This window comes from Staurois parvus, unplaced genomic scaffold (genome assembly GCF_062004578.1).
Source record: "Staurois parvus isolate SC_StPar_1 unplaced genomic scaffold, SC_StPar_1.0 ptg000149l, whole genome shotgun sequence".
NCBI classification, from domain to species: domain Eukaryota; kingdom Metazoa; phylum Chordata; class Amphibia; order Anura; family Ranidae; genus Staurois; species Staurois parvus.
This window is the reverse complement of record NW_028317945.1, coordinates 406,332-429,710: the sequence shown is the minus strand read 5'-3', so window position 1 is coordinate 429,710 and position 23,379 is coordinate 406,332. Positions and strand designations below refer to the sequence as shown.

The following is a 23,379-nucleotide window of genomic DNA, read 5'->3' as shown; positions in this document are numbered from 1 at the left end:
CACCAAACTGAGCATGTGCAGCTTGCCCCCAAGCCTCTGTACTATAGGAGATAAGAGGGGGACACTGGAAGAAGGGGAAGATCAGGGAAGATAGGATAAAACATCCTTTTTACACAATGCGGAGGATTAATTCCTTAGGCTCCACAGTGAGTATGACCAGCATGCTTTACTGCATATACAGACTGATTGTACTGTTGTGGCTTTAGTGACACTTTAACTATTATGCTGGCATGTAGACTAATTTCTGACTGCCTTTGCAGCCAGCATTTTGTGTATATTTTACTCCTGGCTGTCAGCTATGTTTTAGAAGAGTTTTTTCTACATGAGCAAAGGGGTTAAAGCTGAATTCCATATTTCCTGTCACTTTAACCACTTGCTACTTAAGAACATCCCTGTATGTCCTTGAGTTTGAGTGGTTATACCAAGGCCATACAGTCAGGTCCATAAATATTGGGACATCTACACAATTCTAACATTTTTGGCTCTATACACCACCACAATGGATTTGAAATGAAAGGAACAAGATGTGCTTTAACTGCAGACTGTCAGCTTTAATTTGAGGGTGTTTACATCCAAATCAGGTGAACGGTGTAGGAATTACAACAGTTTGCATATGTGCCTCCCACTTGTTAAGGGACCAAAAGTAATGGGACAGAATAATAATCATAAATCAGACTTTCACTTTTTAATACTTGGTTGCAAATCCTTTGCAGTCAATTACAGCTTGAAGTCTGGAATGCATAGACATCACCAGACGCTGGGTTTCATCCCTGGTGATGCTCTGCCAGGCCTCTACTGCAACTGTCTTCAGTTCCTGCTTGTTCTTGGGGCATTTTCCCTTCAGTTTTGTCTTCAGCAAGTGAAATGCATGCTCAGTCGGATTCAGGTCAGGTGATTGACTTGGCCATTGCATAACATTCCACTTTTTTCCCTTAAAAAACTCTTTGGTTGCTTTTGCAGTATGCTTTGGGTCATTGTCCATCTGCACTGTGAAGCGGCGTCCAATGAGTTCTGAAGCATTTGGCTGAATATGAGCAGATAATATTGCCTGAAACACTTCAGAATTCATCCTACTGCTTTTGTCAGCAGTCACATCATCAATAAATACAAGAGAACCAGTTCCATTGGCAGCCATACATGCCCACACCATGACACTACCACCACCATGCTTCACTGATGAGGTGGTATGCTTAGGATCATGAGCAGTTCCTTTCCTTCTCCATACTCTTCTTTTTCCATCACTCTGGTACAAGTTGATCTTGGTCTCATCTGTCCATAGGATGTTGTTCCAGAACTGTGAAGGGTTTTTTAGATGTCGTTTGTCAAACTCTAATCTGGCCTTCCTGTTTTTGAGGCTCACCAATGGTTTACATCTTGTGGTGAACCCTCTGTATTCACTCTGTTGAAGTCTTCTCTTGATTGTTGACTTTGACACACAAACACCTACCTCCTGGAGAGTGTTCTTGATCTGGCCAACTGTTGTGAAGGGTGTTTTCTTCACCAGGGAAAGAATTCTTCGGTCATCCACCACAGTTGTTTTCCGTGGTCTTCCGGGTCTTTTGGTGTTGCTGAGCTCACCAGTGTGTTCCTTCTTTTTAAGAATGTTCCAAACAGTTGTTTTGGCCATGCCTAATGTTTTTGCTATCTCTCTGATGAGTTTGTTTTGTTTTTTCAACCTAATGATGGCTTGCTTCACTGATCTGCTCATTGTAATTGGGATAATGAGGGAATAACACGCACCTGGCCATGGAACAGCTGAGAAGCCAATTGTCCCATTACTTTTGGTCCTTTAACAAGTGGGAGGCACATATGCAAACTGTTGTAATTCCTACACCATTTACCTGATTTGGATGTAAATACCCTCAAATTAAAGCTGACAGTCTGCAGTTAAAGCACATCTTGTTTGTTTCATTTCAAATCCATTGTGGTGGTGTATAGAGCGAAAAATGTTAGAATTGTGTCGATGTCCCAATATTTATGGACCTGACTGTAGGTGCAGCTATGACCCTGGTAGCAGTCTTTTCAGCCAGCAATGCTGAATAAAGTGATCCAAGTGGCTAATTAGCTGCTGGTTTGCTTTTACAGGCATTGGGAGGGGGTTTCTCTCCTCCCCCCCCCCCCCCCTTCCTGAGCTTTCCCGTCTCACAGAGGAGCACAAGACTGAATTTGGCAGTTCCACCCGTTGACCAGACAGATGACTAAGGACTTGAACATCCACGATCATCTCTATGGTGTAAGAAACTGAAAGCAACAAGTGTTTTGCCAGTTTAGGTCTAATGTAATCAGACCCTTACTGGCCTGTGAAAGTAACAGATCAAAGTGATCTTGGGGCAAAGGAGAGATCAGGGCCCTAATAGACACCAGATCAATCTAGAAAGATGACCTGTCACTGCTTCAGCTGTCACTCATCCCTTGTGATAGCCATAAACGTGATAAAAAAAATAAAGAGAAAATGTACAAATAAAAATATTTAAATAATAAAATAAACCCATTTAAAGCGCCCCTGTCCCCACATGCTCACTTGAAAAGACAAACACATACATAGGTCATGCACCACATATGTGAGTTACTGCCGCCAACGTTATAGTGAGAGCAATGAATTAAGCACCAGACCTCCTGTATAATTCTGAACTGGTAACCTGTAAAGGCTTTTAAAGAGTCTCCCGTGGGGATTTTCAAGTACCGTAGTTTGTCGCCACTCCACGTGCATGGGCAATTTTAAAGCATGAAATGTTAGGTATCTATTTATTCAGTGTAATATCATTTTTTATATTTTTCCAAACAATTGCATATTATATTGTCTTCTTATGCATTAAAATTAATTAAACTATATTTTTTCCCCAAAAACTTTTCGTTTGAAAAACCACTGCGCAGATACGTGAAATAAAAAATTTTAACACCCGCCATTTTATTCTCTTGGGCCTCTGCTTAAATAAATATAATGTGTGGGGGTGATTTCTAGCTAGTAATTTTCTAGCAAAAAAAGCTGATTTTTACATTTATGTGAGAAGTGTCAGAATAGGCTCAGGAAGCAAGTGGTTAAAATAGCTTGTTTGGGCCAAGCTGGCCCAAACAAATTATTTCAGTTACTAAGTAATGCGGCCGCTGTGTGGCCTTTACATCATGCTGGCAGTGTAGTAGTAGCATCAGCTATCTGTAGTATGGTGGCGCTGTGTTCCAGCAGCAGCAGTATGGGCAACTTCCTTTCTTCTGCCAAAAAAAAAATCTAGTCAGTCTGAATGTTTCTCAGCCGCTTAGGAGAAGCCTTGTATTTTTATCACATTACAAGGCTTTCTCTGATTGGGTGACGTGGAGATTGTGAAGTCTTCCACCCATATCTTTTCACTTCAGCCAATCAGAGGAAACCTTGTATTTATTGTCAAAAACACAGGACTTCTCTTGAACGGCGGAGAAGCATTTAGAATACATCTTTTCCCTGCAGCAGACAGAAGTTGCTCATACTGCTGCAGAACACAACACCACCATTCTGTATGTGGATGATACTACTACAGTGTGTGTGTGTGTGTGTGTATATATATATATATATATATATATATATATATATATATATATATATATATATACAGTGGGACAAAAGTATTTAGTGAGCCACCAATTGTGCAAGTTCTCCCACTTAAAAAGATGAGAGAGGCCTGTAATTGGCATCATACAATTACAAGAAAAAGTATGTGAACCCCTTGGGATTAGGTGGAGTTTTGCATGAATTGGGCATAAAATGTGCTCTGAACGTCATCTAAGTCACAACAATAGAAGAACACAGTCTGCTGAACATAATACTACACAAACATTAGATGTTGCCTAGGTTTAATTGCACATAACATGTAAACATTCACAGTGCAGGGAGGAAAAAGTATGTGAACCTTTGGACTTAATAACTGGTTGACCCTCGTTTCGCAGCAATAACCTCAACCAAACGTTTCCTTTAGTTGCTGATCAGACCTGCACAACGATCTGGAGAAATTTTGGACCACTCCTCTTAAAACTGTTTCAGTGTAGCAATATTCTTGGGATGTCTGGTGTGAATCGCTCTCTTAAGGTCATGCCACAGCATTTCAATCGGGTTGAGGTCAGGACACTGACTGGGCCACTCCAGAAGGTGTATTCTGTGCTGTTGCAGCCATTGTTTTGTTGAATTACTTGTATGCTTTGGGTCATTGTCCTGTTGCATCACCCATCCTCTACGGAGCTTCAGTTGGCGGACAGATGGTCGTTCGTTTTCCTGCAAAATGTCTTGATAAACTCTGGAATTCATTTTCCCATCAATGACAACAATCCGTCCAGGCCCTGAGGCAGCAAAGCAGTCCCAAACCATGATGCTCCCTCCGCCATGTTTTACAGTCTGGATGAGGTTTTGATGTTGGTGTGCTGTGCCTTTTTTTTCTCCACACATAGTGTTGTGTGTTCTTCCCAAACAACTCAATCTTGGTTTCATCTGTCCACAGTATATTTTGCCAGTAGTGCTGTGGAACATCCAGGTGCTCTTTTGCAAACTTCAAATGTGCTGCAATATTCTTTTTGGACAGCAATGGCTTCCTCTGTGGTGTCCTCCCATGTACTCCATTCTTGTTTGATGTTTTCCTTATTGTAGATGTGTCAACAAAAATGTTAGCATGTGCCAGAGATTTCTGTAGGTCTTTAGCTGACACTCTGGGATTCTTCTTTACCTCATGCAGCATTCTGCTCTGTGCTCTTGCAGTCATTTTTACAGGACAACCACACCTAGGGAGAGTAGCAACAGTGCTAAACTTTCTCCATTTGTAGACAGTCTGTCTTACCGTGGACACATGAACATCAAGGCTTTTGGAGATACTTTTGTAACCCTTTCCAGCTTCATGCAAGTCAACAATTCTTGATCGTAGGTCTTCTGAGAGCTCTTTTCTGCGAGGCATGGTTCACATCAGACAGTGCTTCTTGAAACCAGTAAACCCAAAAAAGATGTGTGTTTTTTAAGGGCAGGACAGCTGTCAGCAACACATCCAATATAATCACACTGATTGGAGTCAAGGTTGGCTCACTCCTGGCTCCAATTAGCTCTGGGAGAAGTCATTAAGCTAGGGCCTCACATACTTTTTCCTCCCTGCTCTGTGAATGTTTACATGTTATGTGCAATTAAACCATGGCAACATCTAATGTTTGTGTAGTATTATGTTCAGCAGACTGTGTTCTTCTATAGTTGTGACTTAGATGACGTTCAGAGCACATTTTATGCCCAATTCATGCAAAACTCCACGTAATCCCAAGGGGTTCACATACTTTTTCTTGCAACTGTAGGTAGACCTCAACTATGAGAGACAAAATGAGAAAAAAAAATCCAGACAATCACATTGGCTGATTTGGAAAGAATTTATTTGCAAATTATGGTGGAAAATAAGTATTTGGTCAATAGCAAAAGTTCATCTCAATACTTTGTTATATATCCTTTGTTGGAAATGACAGAGGTCAAACGTTTCCTGTAAGTCTTCACAAGGTTGGCACACACTGTTGCTGGAATGTTGGCCCATTCCTACATGCAGATCTCCTCTAGAGCAGTGATATTTTGGGGCTGTCGCTGGACAACACGGACTTTCAACTCCCTCCAAAGGTTTTCTATGGGGTTGAGATCTGGAGACTGGCTAGGCCACTCCAGGACCTTGAAATGCTTCTTACGATGCCACTCCTTCATTGCCCGGGCGGTATGTTTGGGATCATTGTCATGTTGAAAGACCCAGCCACGTTTCATCTTCAATGCCTTGCTGATGGAAGGAGGTTTGCACTCAAAATCTCACGATACATGGCCCCATTCATTCTGTCCTGTACATGGATCAGTCGTCCTGGTCCCTTTGCGGAGAAACAGCCCCAAAGCATGATGTTGCCACCCCCATGCTTTACAGTAGGTATGGTGTTCTTTGGATGCAACTCAGCATTCTCTCTCCTCCAAACACGACGAGTTGTGTTTCTACCAAACAGTTCTATTTTGGTTTCATCTGACCATATGACATTCTCCCAATCCTCTTCTGGATCATCCAAATGCTCTCTAGCAAACTTCAGATGGGCCCGGACATGTACTGGCTTAAGCAGGGGGACACGTCTGGCACTGCAGGATCTGAGTCCCTGGCGGCGTAGTGTGTTACTGATGGTAGCCTTTGTTACGTTGGTCCCAGCTCTCTGCAGGTCATTCACTAGGTCCCCCCATGTGGTCCTGGGATTTTTGCTCACCGTTCTTGTGATCATTTTGACCCCACGGGGTGAGATCTTGCGTGGAGCCCCAGATCGAGGGAGATTATCCGTGGTCTTGTATGTCTTCCATTTTCTAATTATTGTTCCCACAGTTGATTTGTTCACACCAAGCTGCTTGCCTATTGCAGATTCAGTCTTCCCAGCCTGGTGCAGGTCTACAATTTTGTTTCTGGTGTCCTTTGACAGCTCTTTGATCTTCACCATAGTGGAGTTTGGAGTGTGACTGTTTGAGGTTGTGGACAGGTGTCATTTATACTGATAACAAGTTCAAACAGGTGCCATTGATACAGGTAATGAGTGCAGGACAGAGGAGCCTCTTAAAGAAGAAGGTACAGGTCTGTGAGAGCCAGAAATCTTGCTTGTTTGTAGGTGACCAAATACTTATTTTCCACCATAATTTGCAAATAAATTCTTTCCAAATCAGCCAATGTGATTGTCTGGATTTTTTTTCTCATTTTGTCTCTCATAGTTGAGGTCTACCTATGATGCCAATTACAGGCCTCTCTCATCTTTTTAAGTGGGAGAACTTGCACAATTTGTGGCTGACTAAATACTTTTTTGCCCCACTGTGTGTGTATGGATATATATGTGTGTGTGTGTGTGTGTGTGTGTGTGTGTGTGTATATATATATATATATATATATATAGCTAAATCTCTTAGTAATTTAAATAGTTTCTGTAGACCAGCTTGGCCCAAACATTTTAAAGTGACAGGAAACATGGAGTTCAGCTTTAACATCCATCATCATGAAAGTATAAAGATGTTGAAACTGTGGAAAAATAACTGAAGCAGAATGTCTGGCAAAAATCAGGATCCAAAGGAACATGGGTGTGGAAATTTAAAAAAAAACTTAATTGTCCAAGGAGCTAAATCAGGGTCCCAATCCACTTGTCCCTCATGATAATCTACTTGTCCTGATAAAAAAAAAAAGTTTTAACCAAAATAAGGTTTTAACATTGCACTGTTTATTTCCTACTCACCTCCCTGTCTGTCTCCAGCACCACACCCGGGGATTAGCAAGGGAGGGGAGAGGCCTTGCAGTGTGACAATCACCGATTGGGAGCTCGTCAGGAAAGTGGAGTGTCAGGCTCAATTAATGCTCAGCAGAAGTGCATCTGCTGAGCGAGTAAATGAGGCGCCAGCCCCAATGAGTAAAAGAAAAAAAATCTTTATTCCTTCAGGTTACCACTTGCACACGGAGGAACTTGGTTGCTTAGTACAAACGCATGCTGAGCAGCCAAACCAAGCTCCGGGGTCTGCTCTGTGAGGCTCCATTCACACCTGGGTGCTACGATTCTGCCCACGATCTATGATGAATGATGGCTATAGCGCAGTCGTCCAGTACTGGGAGGGTGTCTGTTGACTTCCTCCCAAAACCACGCCCACTGGAAGGCACTCTCTGTGATCGCTGATCGGACACCGCTGATCAGAAATCATGGTAAATGGCCAATCACAGCAGCTGTTTACCACGTGTTCAGCTGTGTCCAATCGCATCTGATCATGATGTAAACTCATTTGCCGGTTATCGCCGGTACTTTGCTCATGCAGTCACATCCACACTGATAATCAGTGCTGCCTATCAATGCCAGTCAGTGCCCTTCAGTGCTGCCTAATAGTGCCCATCAGTGCAGTCTGATCAGCGCACATCCGTGAAAGAGAAAAATTACCTGCTTTTAAAAATTTATAATAGAAATTAAGAATTTGATTTTTTTTCCCCAAAATGTTTGGTCTTTTTTTGTTTAGCAAAAAATAAATCACCCAGTGGTGATTAAATACCACCAAAAGAAAGCTCTATTTGTGTGAAAAGAAACAATAAAAATTTTATATGGGTACATTGTTGCATGACCTTGCAATTGTCATTCAAAGTGCAACAGTGCTGAAAGCTGAATATGGGCCTGGGAAGGAAGGGGGTAAAAGTGTCTGGTAGACAAGTGGTTAAACTTATCTCCAGGCAAATCAATTTTAAATAAGACAAAAATATAAAACAGCGCAAAACAATACCTAAACCAAATAAATATAAAGTAGATATATATTAGTGTCCAAAAAAAAAAAAAAAAAAAAAATATATATATATATATATATATATATATATATATATATATATATATATAATTTATAATTGTGTCCACAACAACTCAAAAATATGAAATTAAAAATCCTTCCTCCCAGACTCCACAGTGCTTTGACGAAGAAATATTCTTCTCTGATATATGCTTCCACCATCCACCAGTGCAAACCGACATAAACCGCACTCACCAGATAATGGTGAATAGTCTTTCAGGGATCCTACACCCCCTCTATAGCCTCCAGACCTCCATTCCACCATACCGAGCTATGATGATCCTTCCACTCCCTCCTTGGTCGGGACCTCCAAACCAGCTCCACCGTTGTGCCAAAGAGAAAATATTGCATATAGTGTAATATTGCTAATAACCATAAGGCATGTAAAAACAAATACCAGGCAACTCACATTTTCCAAGATTCATAAGAGCATGTTTATTAGCCTCCACCGGCCAGGTAAGATCACACACCATCCAGAGACAGCTCCAGAAAACTCCCAGCTCCAATTTAGCAGAGGATGACAGTATGTAGGACAGACAGATCCCAAAATGGCCGCTTGGAACGCACCGCTCGGCGTGCGTTCCACTCACCGGAAGTTTTGCAAGACATAGGGACAGCAGACCGGAAGTGCGTCTACGCGTTTCGCCCCTCCCACTGGGCGTTCTCAAGACACACCCCTTCAGTCTCCAGTTTCTTAAGTAGCAACACAAAGACCCACCCCTCCTCTTCCATAGGTCAATCTTTCTTTACAGGTGAAAAACCCCCCCTCTGTCATCCTGTGCTTAACGCCGTGAGATTCCTTCCCATACGTAGTGCCATCCTAGTAATATAACACATCTGTATAGAAATGTTCATATACAATGAGACAAAACCAGCCCCAAAGATTAAAATTTATATATGATCTTAAATAATATCTAATCTACTTAGACCGATAAACACCTCCCATAATCTTTATTAATCTCAAACAAAAATAAATATAAATAAAAATAAATATAAAAATATAATAATGAAAATAGAAATATAAATAAAAATGGGTGACAAATAAACAAAAATAATAAATAAAAATAATAAAAAAAGTAAAAATTACATTTAAAATAAAACTAAAATAATAAAGGCGAGAAATTCTTCTTGCTCTACACTCCAAATATCTACCAATTAAATAGAAAGCAGTTAATGTCAATATCTGTATTCAACCGTTTAAGGTTCACAGTCCCCATTTGGTATATCTATTTGGTCTCATTTTGTGAGATGTTTTTAACCATATCCCCTCCCTTCCATGGAGCATCAGTTCTGTCTATCCCACAGAATTTCAAACATGTTGGATCCCTATTATGGCATAGTCTGAAATGTTGTGAAAGGCTATGATACTTATAACCCTTCTTTATGTTTCTGATATGTTCCCCTAATCTTACAAAAAGTTTTCGAGTAGTTCTACCTATGTATTGGGGGTGACACAAACATTCCAACAGATAGGTAACATAGGAACTATCACAAGATATAAATTTCTTAATTTTATAAGAAGAGCCATTAGAACAAGATTGAAAACTGTCGTAGTTTCTCTTATTCTCACCTTTCATATTTTTACATGCTATGCACCTTCTGCACTGAAAAAAACCAACCCTATCAAGGAAGGTAACCACTTTCTTTGGTGCATCAGGAACATTCTTTACCAATCTCGTTCTAAGTGTTGGTGGTTTCCTGTAGATAAACCTGGGTCTTTTGGGCAATATATTATCAAGGACCTCATCCCTTTTCAAAATTGACCAGTGCTTCCTAATAATACTTTCAACCAATTTATATTGGTTTGAATAGCCTGTAATAAAGGCCAGCTCACCTATCTTATTTTCTCTCTTCTTCTTAATTAGCAGATCTTCTCTTTTTATGTTCTTAACCTGATCAACTGCGCAAGCTAGAACATCCTCTCTATACCCTTTTTCTCTGAATCTTTGTAATAACATATCTGCTTGATTTTGGAAAATAATCTCATCATCACAATTACACTTCAATCTAATAAACTGGCTTTTGGGAATAGATTTTAACCAATTTCTATGATGGCAACTATGAGTCAGAATGTAACCATTCCTATCTACCTTTTTAAAATGTGTTTTAGTGAAAAATTGGTTCCCCTGTTTGTAAATCGTTAGATCTAGAAAATCTATAGCTTCCGTACTAATATAATTAGTAAATGATATATTATAGGAATTACAACCCATTTTCTGGATGTATTCCTCTAATCCTTCTTTTGTCCCCTTCCATATTATGACAATGTCGTCTATGAACCTATAAACCAATAATTCCTGATTCATATTCTCAAAAATTGCTTCACTTTCCCACCTACTCATAAACAAATTGGCCACCGATGGCGCATATTTTGCTCCCATGGCCACACCCGTTGCTTGTCTATAAAATTTACTAGAGTGCCAGAAATAATTGTGTGACATCGCCAGATCAAGACATTCAAGCAGAAAGTTCTTTTGTTTAGGTTTTAACCCAGATTCCATATCTAATGCCCATTTACCTGACCCTAACGCATCCACATGCCTTATATTTGTATACAACGAGTTAACATCAACACTTGCCATAACACAATCACCCTCTTCTTTGATCCCTCTAAGAATACCAATCAGATCACCACTATCCCTTAGATAAGCAGGGAATACAGGGAGTAGGGGCTGCAAAACCTTATCGACATATTCCCCTAATCTGGAGAACAGGGAGTCAATCCCATTAATAATGGGTCTTCCCGGGGGTTTTTCCAAATTCTTATGAATCTTTGGTAGTTGATATATAACAGGTACTACCGGGGGACTAGGTACCAAATATCTGGCCTCCTTTTATTAAGTAAACCTTCTTTTTCCCCTTTTTTTAATAAGTTTCACTAATATATTTTTATATTTCTTGGTGGGATTCCCTTTTAAAGCTTCATAGGTGCCAACATCATAAACTAGTCTATTAAGTTCTGCATAATAATCACTTTTATTTAGTACCACAACCCGTCCCACTTTATCCGCTGGTCTGATTACAATACTCTTATTTTCTTCCAATTTCTGAAGTCCTCTTATCAGATCATTTTTCCTCCTCATTCCTGGGATAGACAGATCCTCTAAATCAGTGGTTCTCAACCTGTGGGTAGCGACCCCTTTGGGGGTTGAACGACCCTTTCACAGGGGTCCCCTAAGACCATCAGAAAACACATATTTCCGATGTGTAAAGAGCAGCTACTGTGTTGAAAGCAGCAGTATTGGAGGTAAAAGGACACTCATGAATTATAATTACTGGGTAAATAATTTTATGGTTGGGGGTCACCACAACATGAGGAACTGTATTAAAGGGTCACGGCATTAGGAAGGTTGAGAACCACTGCTCTAAATCATGCTCCGCCATTCTTTTAAATGCATCTACACAGCAATTATTCCCTACCTTAGGGTTGAATACAGACTTATTCCTTAATTATGTATATAAATCTTATTACTACTTTCTTCAATACCATTAGCTTCAGTCAACAAATTAGAGGCCTCTTTACCAACATTCCTGTTGGTTTTATTATACCAATACTTCTTCAGATTCAATTTTCTGATAAACCTATGCAAATCTATATAAGTTTCCAATTTATTGAGCTTTTTTCAGGTGCAAACTTCAAACCCAACGATAAAACCTTAATTTCTTCATCATTTAAAACACAATCACTAAGATTGAAAATCCCTTGATTTACATCGACCTTTTCCTTTTTCCTCTTCATACCCTTCTTCTACCTCTCGCCAGTAGGGGTCTTGGTAAAACACAGGTAGTCTCCATCCTCCCCTTCCTCTTCTGGGTGGGTAATATGAACCCCCACTTCCTCTCGTGTGAAATACTCCTCTCGTACCTCCTCCCCACCACGGAGGTCCTCCATAACCTCCCCTCGGAAAACCTTTCCCTCTGCTTGATAACCATAACCCCGTGAAGATGACATACCCCAATTATTCAATGGCTCAAACCTGTTTTGTGTGGGAATTTTGTACCCAGATGTATAGTTCCCACTCAAATTCTTTTTAGGGGATGTAAATTTATTTTTTTTATTTTGGGAACCATTGTTCTGTACTTTGTTTTTGGATGGAGATGACCTTTTGTAAAGGATCACTGATACCACCTTCTATTGAAGAATTCCTGGAAATACTAATACCCCTACTGTCATCTTCCTGCCATTTATAGACAATCTGGGATTTGTAATCCTGAATATCTCTACAATATTTTTGATTTTTTTATTTTGCGTATCCTCATCTGCTTTTTTTTATGTATTCCTGGACCTGTTTAGCCCTTTCTTTGAAATCATTTGATTCACTAAAAGGTGCCATTTTGTCTCTCAAATTATGAATTTTCTCCTCTAAGATTTTTAATTTCCTTTTCCTTCTTTGCACAATCAATTCCATTAATTTTCCACATGGTTGAAAAAGGAAAACCATTCCTCATCTAATTCCTTTGAACCCTAATGGGTTGAATACAGATATTGACATTAACTGCTTTCTATCTAATTGGTAGTTATTTGGAGTGTAGAGCAAGAAGAATTTCTCGCCTTTATTATTTTAGTTTTATTTTAAATTTAATTTTTATTTTCATTTTTGTTTATTTTTATTTTTATTTATATTTTTATTTTCATTATATTTTTATTTATTTTTTATTTTTATATTTATTTATATTTATTTTTGTTTGAGATTAATAAAGATTATGGGGGGTGTTTATTTATTGGTCTAAGTAGATTAGATATTATTTAAGATCATATATAAATTTTAATCTTTGGGGCTGGTTTTGTCTCATTGTATATGAACATTTCTATACAGATGTGTTATATTACTAGGATGGCACTACGTATGGGAAGGAATCTCACGGCGTTAAGCACAGGATGACAGAGGGGGGGTTTTTCACCTGTAAAGAAAGATTGACCTATGGAAGAGGAGGGGTGGGTCTTTGTGTTGCTACTTAAGAAACTGGAGACTGAAGGGGTGTGTCTTGAGAACGCTCAGTGGGAGGGGCGAAACGCGTAGACGCACTTCCGGTCTGCTGTCCCTATGTCTTGCAAAACTTCCGGTGAGTGGAACGCACGCCGAGCGGTGCGTTCCAAGCGGCCATTTTGGGATCTGTCTGTCCTACATACTGTCATCCTCTGCTAAATTGGAGCTGGGAGTTTTCTGGAGCTGTCTCTGGATGGTGTGTAATCTTACCTGGCCGGTGGAGGCTAATAAACATGCTTTTATGAATCTTGGAAAATGTGAGTGGCCTGGTATTTGTTTTTACATGCCTTATGGTTATTAGCAATATTACACTATATGCAATATTTTCTCTTTGGCACAACGGTGGAGCTGGTTTGGAGGTCCCGACCAAGGAGGGAGTGGAAGGATCATCATAGCTCGGTATGGTGGAATGGAGGCTATAGAGGGGGTGTAGGATCCCTGAAAGACTATTCACCATTATCTGGTGAGTGCGGTTTATGTCGGTTTGCACTGGTGGATGGTGGAAGCATATATCACAGAAGAATATTTATTTGTCAAAGCGCTGTGGAGTCTGGGAGGAAGGATTTTGAATTTCATATTTTTGAGTTGTTGTGGACACAATTATATATATATATATATATATATATATATATATATACACAGTGGGGATCGAAAGTTTGGGCACCCCAGCTAAAAATTTGTATTAATGTGCATAAAGAAGCCAAGGAAAGATGGAAAAATCTCCAAAAGGCATCAAATTACAGATTAGACAGTCTTATAATATGTCAACAAAAGTTAGATTTTATTTCCATCATTTACACTTTCAAAATAACAGAAAACAAAAAAATGGCATCTGCAAAAGTTTGGGCACCCTGCAGAATTTATAGCATGCACTGCCCCCTTTACAAATCTGAGACCTGCCAGTGTCATGGATTGTTCTCAATCATCGTCTGGGAAGACCAGGTGATGTCAAGCTCAAAGGTTTTAAATGCCCAGACTCATCTGACCTTGCCCCAACAATCAGCACCATGGGTTCTTCTAAGCAGTTGTCTAGAAAACTGAAAATAGTTGACGCTCACAAAGCTGGAGAAGGCTATAAGAAGATAGCAAAGCGTTTTCAGATGTCAATATCCTCTGTTCGAAATGTAATTAAGAAATGGCAATCATCAGGAACAGTGGAAGTTAAAGCAACATCTGGAAGACCAAGAAAAATATCAGACAGAACAGCTCACAGGATTGTGAGAAAAACAATTCAAAACCCACGTTTGACTGCACGATCCCTCCAGAAAGATCTGGCAGACACTGGAGTTGTGGTACACTATTCCACTATAAAGAGATACTTGTACAAATATGGTCTTCATGGAAGAGTCATCAGAAGAAAACCTCTTCTACGTCCTCACCACAAAAATCATCGTTTGAACTTTGCAAATGAACATACAGACAAGCCTGATGCATTTTGGAAACAAGTTCTGTGGACCGATGAGGTTAAAATTGAACTTTTTGGCCGGAATGAGCAAAGGTACGTTTGGAGAAGAAGGGGCACAGAATTTAATGAAAAGAACCTCTGTCCAACTGTTAAGCATGGGGTTGGATCAATCATGCTTTGGGGTTGTGTTGCAGCCAGTGGCACAGGGAACATCTCACGAGTAGAAGGAAAAATGGATTCAATAAAGTTTCAGCAAATTTTGGATGGTAACTTGATGCCATCTGTGAAAAAGCTGAAGTTAAAGAGAGGATGGCTTCTACAAATGGATATTGGTCCTAAACACACCTCAAAATCCATGGGGGATTACATCAAGAGGTGTAAACTGAAGGTTTTGCCATGGCCTTCACAATCTCCTGACCTCAACATAATTGAAAATCTATGGATAGACCTTAAAAGAGCAGTGCGTGACAGACAGCCCAGAAATCTCAAAGAACTTTTGTAAGGAAGAATGGGCAAAGATACCTCAAACAAGAATTGAAAGACTCTTGGCTGGCTACAAAAAGCGTTTACAAGCTGTGATACTTGGCAAAGGGGGCAGTACAAGATATTAACTCTGCAGGGTGCCCAAACTTTTGCAGACGCCATTTTTTTGTTTTCTGTTATTTTGAAAGTGTAAATGATGGAAATAAAATCTAACTTTTGTTGACATATTATAAGAATGTCTAATCTGTAATTTGATGCCTTTTGGAGATTTTTCCATCTTTCCTTGGCTTCTTTATGCACATTAATACAAATATTTAGCTGGGGTGCCCAAACTTTCGATCCCCACTGTATGTGTGTGTATATGTGTGTGTGTGTATATATATATATATATATATATATATATATATATATATATATATATATATATATATATATATACAGTCATGGCCGAAATTGTTGGCACCCTTGATATTTTTCCTGAAAATCAAGTATTTCACACAAAAAAGGTATTGCATTAACACATGTTTTGCTATACACATGTTTATTCCCTTTGTATGTATTGGAACAAATATAAAACAGAGGCAGAAAAGCAAATATGACATAATGTCACACAAAACCCCAAAAATGGGCTGGACAAAAGTATTGGCACCCTTAACTTAATATTTGGTTGCACACCCTTTGGAAAACATAACTGAAATCAGTCGCTTCCTATAACCATCAATAAGCTTCTGACACCTCTCACCCGGAATTTTGGACCACTCTTCCTTTGCAAACAGCTCCAGGTCTCTCTTATTGGAAGGACACCTTTTCCCAACAGCAATTTTAAGATCTCTCCACAGGTGTTCAATGGGATTTAGATCTGGGCTCATTGCTGGCCACTTCAGAACTCTCCAGCGCTTCTTTGCCATCCATTTCTGAGTGCTTTTTGACGTATGTTTGGGGTCATTGTCCTGCTGGAAGACCCAGGATCTTGGACGCAAACCCAGCTTTCTGACACTGGGCCCTACAGTGCGACCCAAAATCCTTTGGTAATCCTCAGATTTCATGATGCCTTGCACACAGTCAAGGCACCCAGTGCCAGAGGCAGCAAAACAACCCCAAAACATCATTGAACCTCCACCATATTTTACCGTAGGTACTGTGTTTTGTTCTTTGTAGGCCTCATTCCGTTTTCGGTAAACAGTAGAATGATGTGCTTTACCGAAAAGCTCTATCTTGGTCTCATCTGTCCACAAGACGTTTTCCCAGAAGGCTTTTGGCTTACTCAAGTACATTTTGGCAAACTGTAGTCTTGCTTTTTTATGTCTCTGTGTCAGCAGTGGGGTCCTCCTGGGTCTCCTGCCATAGCGTTTCATTTCATTTAAATGTCGACGGATAGTTCGTGCTGACACTGATGCTCCCTGAGCCTGCAGGACAGCTTGAATGTCTTTGGAACATGTTTGGGGCTGCTTATCCACCATCCGGACTATTCTGCGTTGCAATCTTTCATCAATTTTCCTCATCCGTCCACGACCAGGGAGATTAGCTACAGTGCCATGGGTTGCAAACTTCTTGATAATGTTGCGCACTGTGGACAAAGGCAAATCTAGTTCTCTGGAGATGGACTTGTAACCTTGAGATTGTTGATATTTTGCCACAATTTTGGTTCTCAGGTCCTCAGACAGTTCTCGTCTCCTCTTTCTGTTGTCCATGCTTAGTGTGGCACAGACAGACACACAATGCAAAGGTTAAGTGAACGTCTCTCCTTTTTATCTGCTTTCAGGTGTGATTTCTATATTGCCCACACCTGTTACTTGCCCCAGGTGAGTTTACAGGAGCATCACATGCTTGTAACATTCTTATTTATCCGCAGTTGTGAAAGGGTGCCAATACTTTTGTCCAGCCCATTTTTGGAGGTTTGTGTGACATTATGTCGAATTTGCTTTCTTTCCTCCCTTTTTTTGTTTTGTCCCAATACACACAAAGGGAATAAACATGTGTATAGCAAAACATGTGTTAATGCAATACGTTTCGTGAGAAATACATGATTTCCTGGAGAAATATCAAGGGTGCCAACAATTTCGGCCATGACTGTATATATATATATATATATAATTTTTTTTTTTTTTTTTTTTTTTTGGACACTATAATATATATCTACTCTATATTTATTTGGTTTAGGTATTGTTTTGCGCTGTTTTATATTTTTGTCTTTGATTTTGGTGTTTCACACTGGTGCACAGCAGCATTTCAAACCTGGGTTGGAGATTATTCTGTGGCGCAGGAGTGTATTAACTTTTTTTGCAATTTTAAATAAGACCCAGTTACAATTAGTCAAATTCACTATTAAGCTAGTTTCACACTGCTGTAGCAAAAACGCATATGCAGTGCGTTTTTTACAGGACATGCGGCTCAAAAACCGTAACTCGAGTGTGTTTTTGTTGCATTTTTGCCACACTTTTACACTGGCTTCGATGTTGAGGTGCATTTCTTTGTGTTTTTTACTGCACCAAACCTGAAAAAAAAGGACAGGATCAGTGTGAAGAGTACATGGTCATGTTTTTCTTCCATATTTTTTAATGTAAAAGCCGAAGAAAACAGATTAGTGTGAAAGCAGCCTTACAACGCCAATTCCAAAAAAGTTGGAACACTGTGTAATATCGCCATAAAAACATGATGCAATGATTTGTAAATCTCCTTAACCAATATTTTATTCACAATAGAAAATATAAAGCATCAAACGTTTAAACTGAGAAAATTTGCCATTTTAAGAAAAAAGGTAATTTTAAAATTGATGGCAGCAATGCGTCTCAAAAAAGTTGGGACAGGGCAACAAAAAGCTAACAAAGCAAGTGGTACTAACAAGGAAGAGTTGGAAGAACAGTTTGCAATGTATTAGGTTAATTGGCAACAAGTCAATAACATGACTGGGTATAAAAAAAAGCATCTTAGAGAGTCAGAGGAGTTGATTTACTAAATCAGGAGAGTGCAAAATCTGGTGCAGCTGTGCATGGTAGCTAATCTGCTTCTAACACCCCGGTTACATCAAAGCCGATTTTGAAATCGTGCAGCTTACAGTGAAGTTGCACGATTTCAGTCAGGTGACTTGCTGATTTGCAAGACATCTGACACAGATGTCTATGCAAATCGCACCAAAATTTGTGCATTCACTACTTTAGAAATCGGTGCGGTTCCGACTTGGTGCTCTAATAGTGGACAATAGGGTGCAACTTGGCATACGATTTGCAAGTCGCATGACATGTAAATCGCATGCCAAGTCGCACCCGATGTGACCAGGGTGTTACTTCAGTTGTCCAGTTAAGCATTGACAAAAAAAACCTGGAAGCTGATTGGTTTCTATGCAGAGCTGCACCAGATTTTGCACCTTGCAGTTTTAGTAAATCAAATCCAGAGTGTCTTACGAGTAAAGACGGGCAGAGGTTCACGAATATGTGAAAAACTGCATCAAAACACTTTAAATATATCATCATCTTCAGTACATGATCAAAAAATTCCAAGAATCTGGAGAAATCCCTTTGCAAGGAACAAGGCAGTAATGAAATACAGGCATACCTCGGTTTACGAATTTAATTCGTTCTGCAGGACTTTTCATATAGCAAAACATTCGTAAACCAAAACACCGTTTCCCATACAGTAGGAATGCATTGAAAACCAATTAAGCCGTTTCGGAGGTCAGAAATAAGTAAACGCTACTAAAATACAGCATGGGTTATTTTATCAAGTCATGCGGTATTTTAGTAGTGACAACAATGTGTTAATGTTTCAGCTGTCAGCAAGAATTGCCCCCCTGAATGTAAAAGGATTCCCACCCCCCTCATCCCCAAAGCACCTTGTCCCCATGGGGACAAGGGCCTCTTCCCCACAACCCTGGCCGGTGGTTGTGGGGGTCTGTGGGCAGGGGGCTTTTCAAAATCTCGACGCTCCTTTAACAAGGGAGCCCCTAGATCCCACCGCCCCCCCATGTCCTTTATTAAAAGAAAAGAATGTCCCCCGCAGATCCAATGTCAATCACAATGACCGTCGCTGCCACTGGCCCGAAAAAAGAATTAACAAAAAAAAAGGCTCTGCTTCCGACGGTGGCTCCTGCCCTCTGCCTGCTCCGGTGGTTTGATAGTTCTTAAATATGTAAGGAGCGGGGCCACCTGGGGACATCACATGTGGTACCATGTACCCCATACTCATACCATGTTGAGGGCATGTGGCCTGGTTTGCTCGGTATGCCCTTTCCTGACCTTCCAGGCTGCATGCTCGGATAAGGGTCTGGTATGGATTTTAGGTGGGGCCCCCATGCCATTTTTTTATTTTATTTTGACGTGGGTATCCCCCTCAAAATCCATACCAGACACGTCGGGCTGGGTATGGATGGGAGGGGGGACCCTACGCTGTTATTTTTATTTATTATGGTGCCGGTTTTTAAATGTATTTACCGTTTTGTTTTTTTTTCTTTCTTTCTTTCTTCACTATAGCTCAGAGATTCAGCTGTCACTTTCCGCCCAGCTAAAAGGGAAAGTTTCCTTTTAGTATATTTGACCGAGTTAAAAGAAACAATCCATTGTAAAACTTTGAGGCCCCTTATGGTTAGTGATTGCCATATAGTAGCTAAGTGTCCTTAATGGCGGTTTACATATATAGCCTGCTAATACAACACACAGTAAGGCATTACACACCTGAAAATGAACTAAACTTAACTGGGTTTCTGCAGTAGTTTGTCTAATGTGTCTTAGATGAGGATCAGATCTCATTTTATGGCAAACACAATGTGCTTAAGCTGATAGCACATAAACAATTTCTAATTTCTTAATTTATTGAAAACACCCATTAAACATTCACATTGCTGGAGGAAAAAGTAAGTGTACCCTTGGTGTTAATAGCTGGCCAAACCACCTTTGGCAGCAGTGACTTCAAACAAGCACTTTTTGGCAGCTCTGGATCATTTCTCAGCATCTCTATAGGGTTATGGTCTGGACTCTGAATAGGCCACTCCAAAAGGCACGCTTTTTTTTTTTAAAAAACAGTCTGTGGTGGACTTACTTTTATGGGTCATTGTTTTGCTGCATCAGCCAATTTTTACTAAGCTACAGCTGGTGGACAGCTACCCTGACATTATCTTGTAGGATATTTTGGTAAACCTAGGAATTTATTTTCCCCTCAATGATAGCAAGTGGTCCAGGCCCTGAGGCAGCAAAGCATGCCCAAATCATGACGTTTCCTCCACCATACTTCACATTTGGGATATTTTAATGTTGGTATGCTGTGCTTTTTTTTGCGCCATACATAGTGCTGAATATTCTTCCCAAACAATTCAACTTTTGTTTCATCAATCCACAAAATATTTCTTCAGTAGCATTATGATTTGCCAAGGTGCTCTGGCAAACTTCAGGTGGGCAGCAAGATTTTTTTTTTTTTTTTTTGGAGAGTAGCAGATTCCTCAGTTGTGTGCAGCCAGACACCTTGCCTCTTCAAAGACTTACATATGGTAGACCCATGAACAGGGATGTTTGCCAGTTCCAGTAATGTCTTTAAGCCTTTCGCGGTCACTTGTGGGTTCTTTACCTCATTGAGGATTCTGTGTTGTAGCTTGGGAGTCATCTTGGCTTGTTGCTATAATTAACCACAGTACTAAACTGTGTCCATTTATAGACAATTTGTCTGTCAAAGGATAGGTATCTAAACACTTTGAAATTGCTTTGTCTCCCTTTCCAGCCTTATTCAGATCAACCACTCTTGATCATATATCTTCAGAGATCTCCTTTTTGTGGGGCATAATTAACATTAGCTGATGCTTCTTATGAACAGCAGTCTTAAAATGTTGGAGTGTCTTTTTATCAATCAAGGTAGCACTAAACCACACCTTAAAACTAATTGCACTCCAGGTGTGCAAACTACTGACAGCGTTTGTTGAAGTAATTATTCTATGGGTTCACTTACTTTTTCCAGCAGTGTGAATATTTAAAGAGTGTTTTCAATAAAGGCACAAGAAATTAGATTTTTTTTTGGTGTCATCAGCTTAAGAGGGAACTAAAGCTGCTGTGACACTTTTCTGTCATAAATCCCTCTTGTTAATGTATTGCGCCACATTCATAAAGCATTTGCTACACTTTGGATTCTGACAGCATCACTTTTACATTGTGGCACATTGACTGCACCAGATGTAAAAGTGGAGCTAATCAATAGCAACTCTCTTCTGGCATACAGAGAGAAAAACAGATATTGCAAACATGTCTCACCTGGATTCTAAAAGTGGTGCAGCGTGAGCCAAATTCAAGTACAAGTTCTAGACAGGTACATGAATTTGGTGCATTCTTTACCACTTGAGAGTGCATGAGAGACAATTTTTGCAAAATCTGCCTCCACTAGTCTTTATGAATCCCAGGGATTGTGTGTGTCTGTTGTTGTGATTTAGGCAGGCCATACTTGATTAACTTTTTGCATTCAAACAGCAGATTGAATTAAAAGAAAAAGCCAATTCTTCCAAACACATATCTGATGTGGATGAGGAATCCATCCCACTGAGCTATTAGTGGGGAGCCTTCCCCGCCAGCAGAATACAATGATTAGTGCTGGTGGCACTGATCGTATGCGAAAAACCCAACAGGCTGATTTTACACATGTCAGTCAACTTTTGTAAAACCAGCTAGCCCATACTGAACTGGCTTGATTTTAGTTTATGTATGGCCAGCTTTATATGAGGATCAGATTACATTTTATGGGAAACCAGTTCATTCCAAGGGGTTCACATTCTTGTTCTTGCCACTATTTATTAACAATCCAGTCTAGCATGTAAGGTACACATATGTAGTTAGTGAAACAAAGTAAGCAGTTTCATATATGCAGCCATAGGGAGACAACACAAGCAGCACAGAGGTGATTCAAGTGAAGCAGATCAGCAGGGCAGACTAAGAATAGTAGTAAAGACAGGCATTTAAATTCAAATCTTGGGAGGATTCAAAAACATATTGGACAGTTTATGCAGGTAATGATAACTCTCTGAGACCTTCACAGATCTCTGCAGGTAACACAGCGTTCCTGACAACTCATGGGGCCCCCGGGCAATAGGGGTTCATGGGGCCCGTGTCCTTACCCAAACTCAAAAAAGCCTATGAAAAAGGTACCAGGGGCATCTCATGAAGCCCCCTACTGACCCCCGGCAGTGCCTGATTTTCCAAATGGTCAGTCTGCCCTTGGTTCCACCCCTCCTGTAGTTTTCTGCAGACAGCCAGTAGTGGTGGGGTCTGAAGGTCCCTCTCACAGTTGTGTCCTCTGCACAGGTTATGTACCACACATTGATAATGCCACTGCTAAAAGGTAATAACTGGGTTTGTAAAGGCATTTGGCACGCACAAAGTAAATTTATATCCTTATTGGCTAATGAGGAATATGTTTAAATTAAAATATTTGTGCATGGGGTTCAGTTTTAAGACTGGGAATGGCTAGCAAAAATGTATAGTTAAGCGACACACACCATGTGCATTGCACACTAAATTTAGACTTATAGGTTTAAGTGTCTGTAGTAATTCTTTTGTTTGCTTTTCTGTATAGGATCATTACCGTGGATGGGATTGTGGATAAAGCCAAAAGGGGACGCTATTATGAAAAGCCATGTTTGCAGAAAAAGAGGATTAAATATGAGACCTGTAAACGCATCTATAACTTTGAAATGAGCCGTAAAGTAGCATTTCTATCCCGCACGACTCGGCAGGACCCTTGGCCAGGGTGCTAGGAGTTTCTCAATTTATATCCAGCCAAAGACTGTATTTCATCTGAGTTTGTGTTGTCTTGTTTCCAATTTCTTAAAAACCTTCAGGCTGGTTTCACTGCTCTGCTTCGGTACTTCGTTAATTAAAAATTCCTTGATTCATTTACATAGGTTTGCCAACATACCAAAACACAATAATAAAAAAAAAAAATTAACCTGCATATCTTGTTCTGATGCAGTGCATTACAGCACACGGTGGCAGGCAGGAACACAGGTGCATTGATTTGTTATCAAAATAACACAATGCACCAATGTACATAATGTGTGTTACTACAATGCAGTGCTGTGAAGGGGCCCTAATTCAGATATTTGATATGAGGGGCTGGTAACGCAAAGTTTTTACCATTGGAAGCATGTCTTGCAAAATATTTTTTTCTTCTAAAATCTGTACTAATGCTTAGTGGAGAATCTGTATACAATAAGTCAGAATGTAATTTTTCCAGGAGTG

General features: G+C 40.0%; 1 protein-coding gene across 3 annotated transcripts in view; it reads left to right on the top strand.

Moving 5' to 3' along the window:
* The window catches only part of MRPS21 (mitochondrial ribosomal protein S21), a 28,019-nt gene extending 4,927 nt beyond the window's left edge, over nt 1–23,092 (top strand). For all 3 annotated transcript variants that reach the window (XM_089674214.1, XM_089674215.1, XM_089674216.1), the window contains exon 3: nt 22,715–23,092. In XM_089674214.1, the coding sequence (XP_089530340.1) occupies nt 22,715–22,895 (181 nt within the window). In that variant the 3' untranslated portion in view covers nt 22,896–23,092. The remainder of the gene's footprint in view (nt 1–22,714) is intronic.
* The last annotated feature ends 287 nt before the right edge of the window (nt 23,093–23,379 follow it).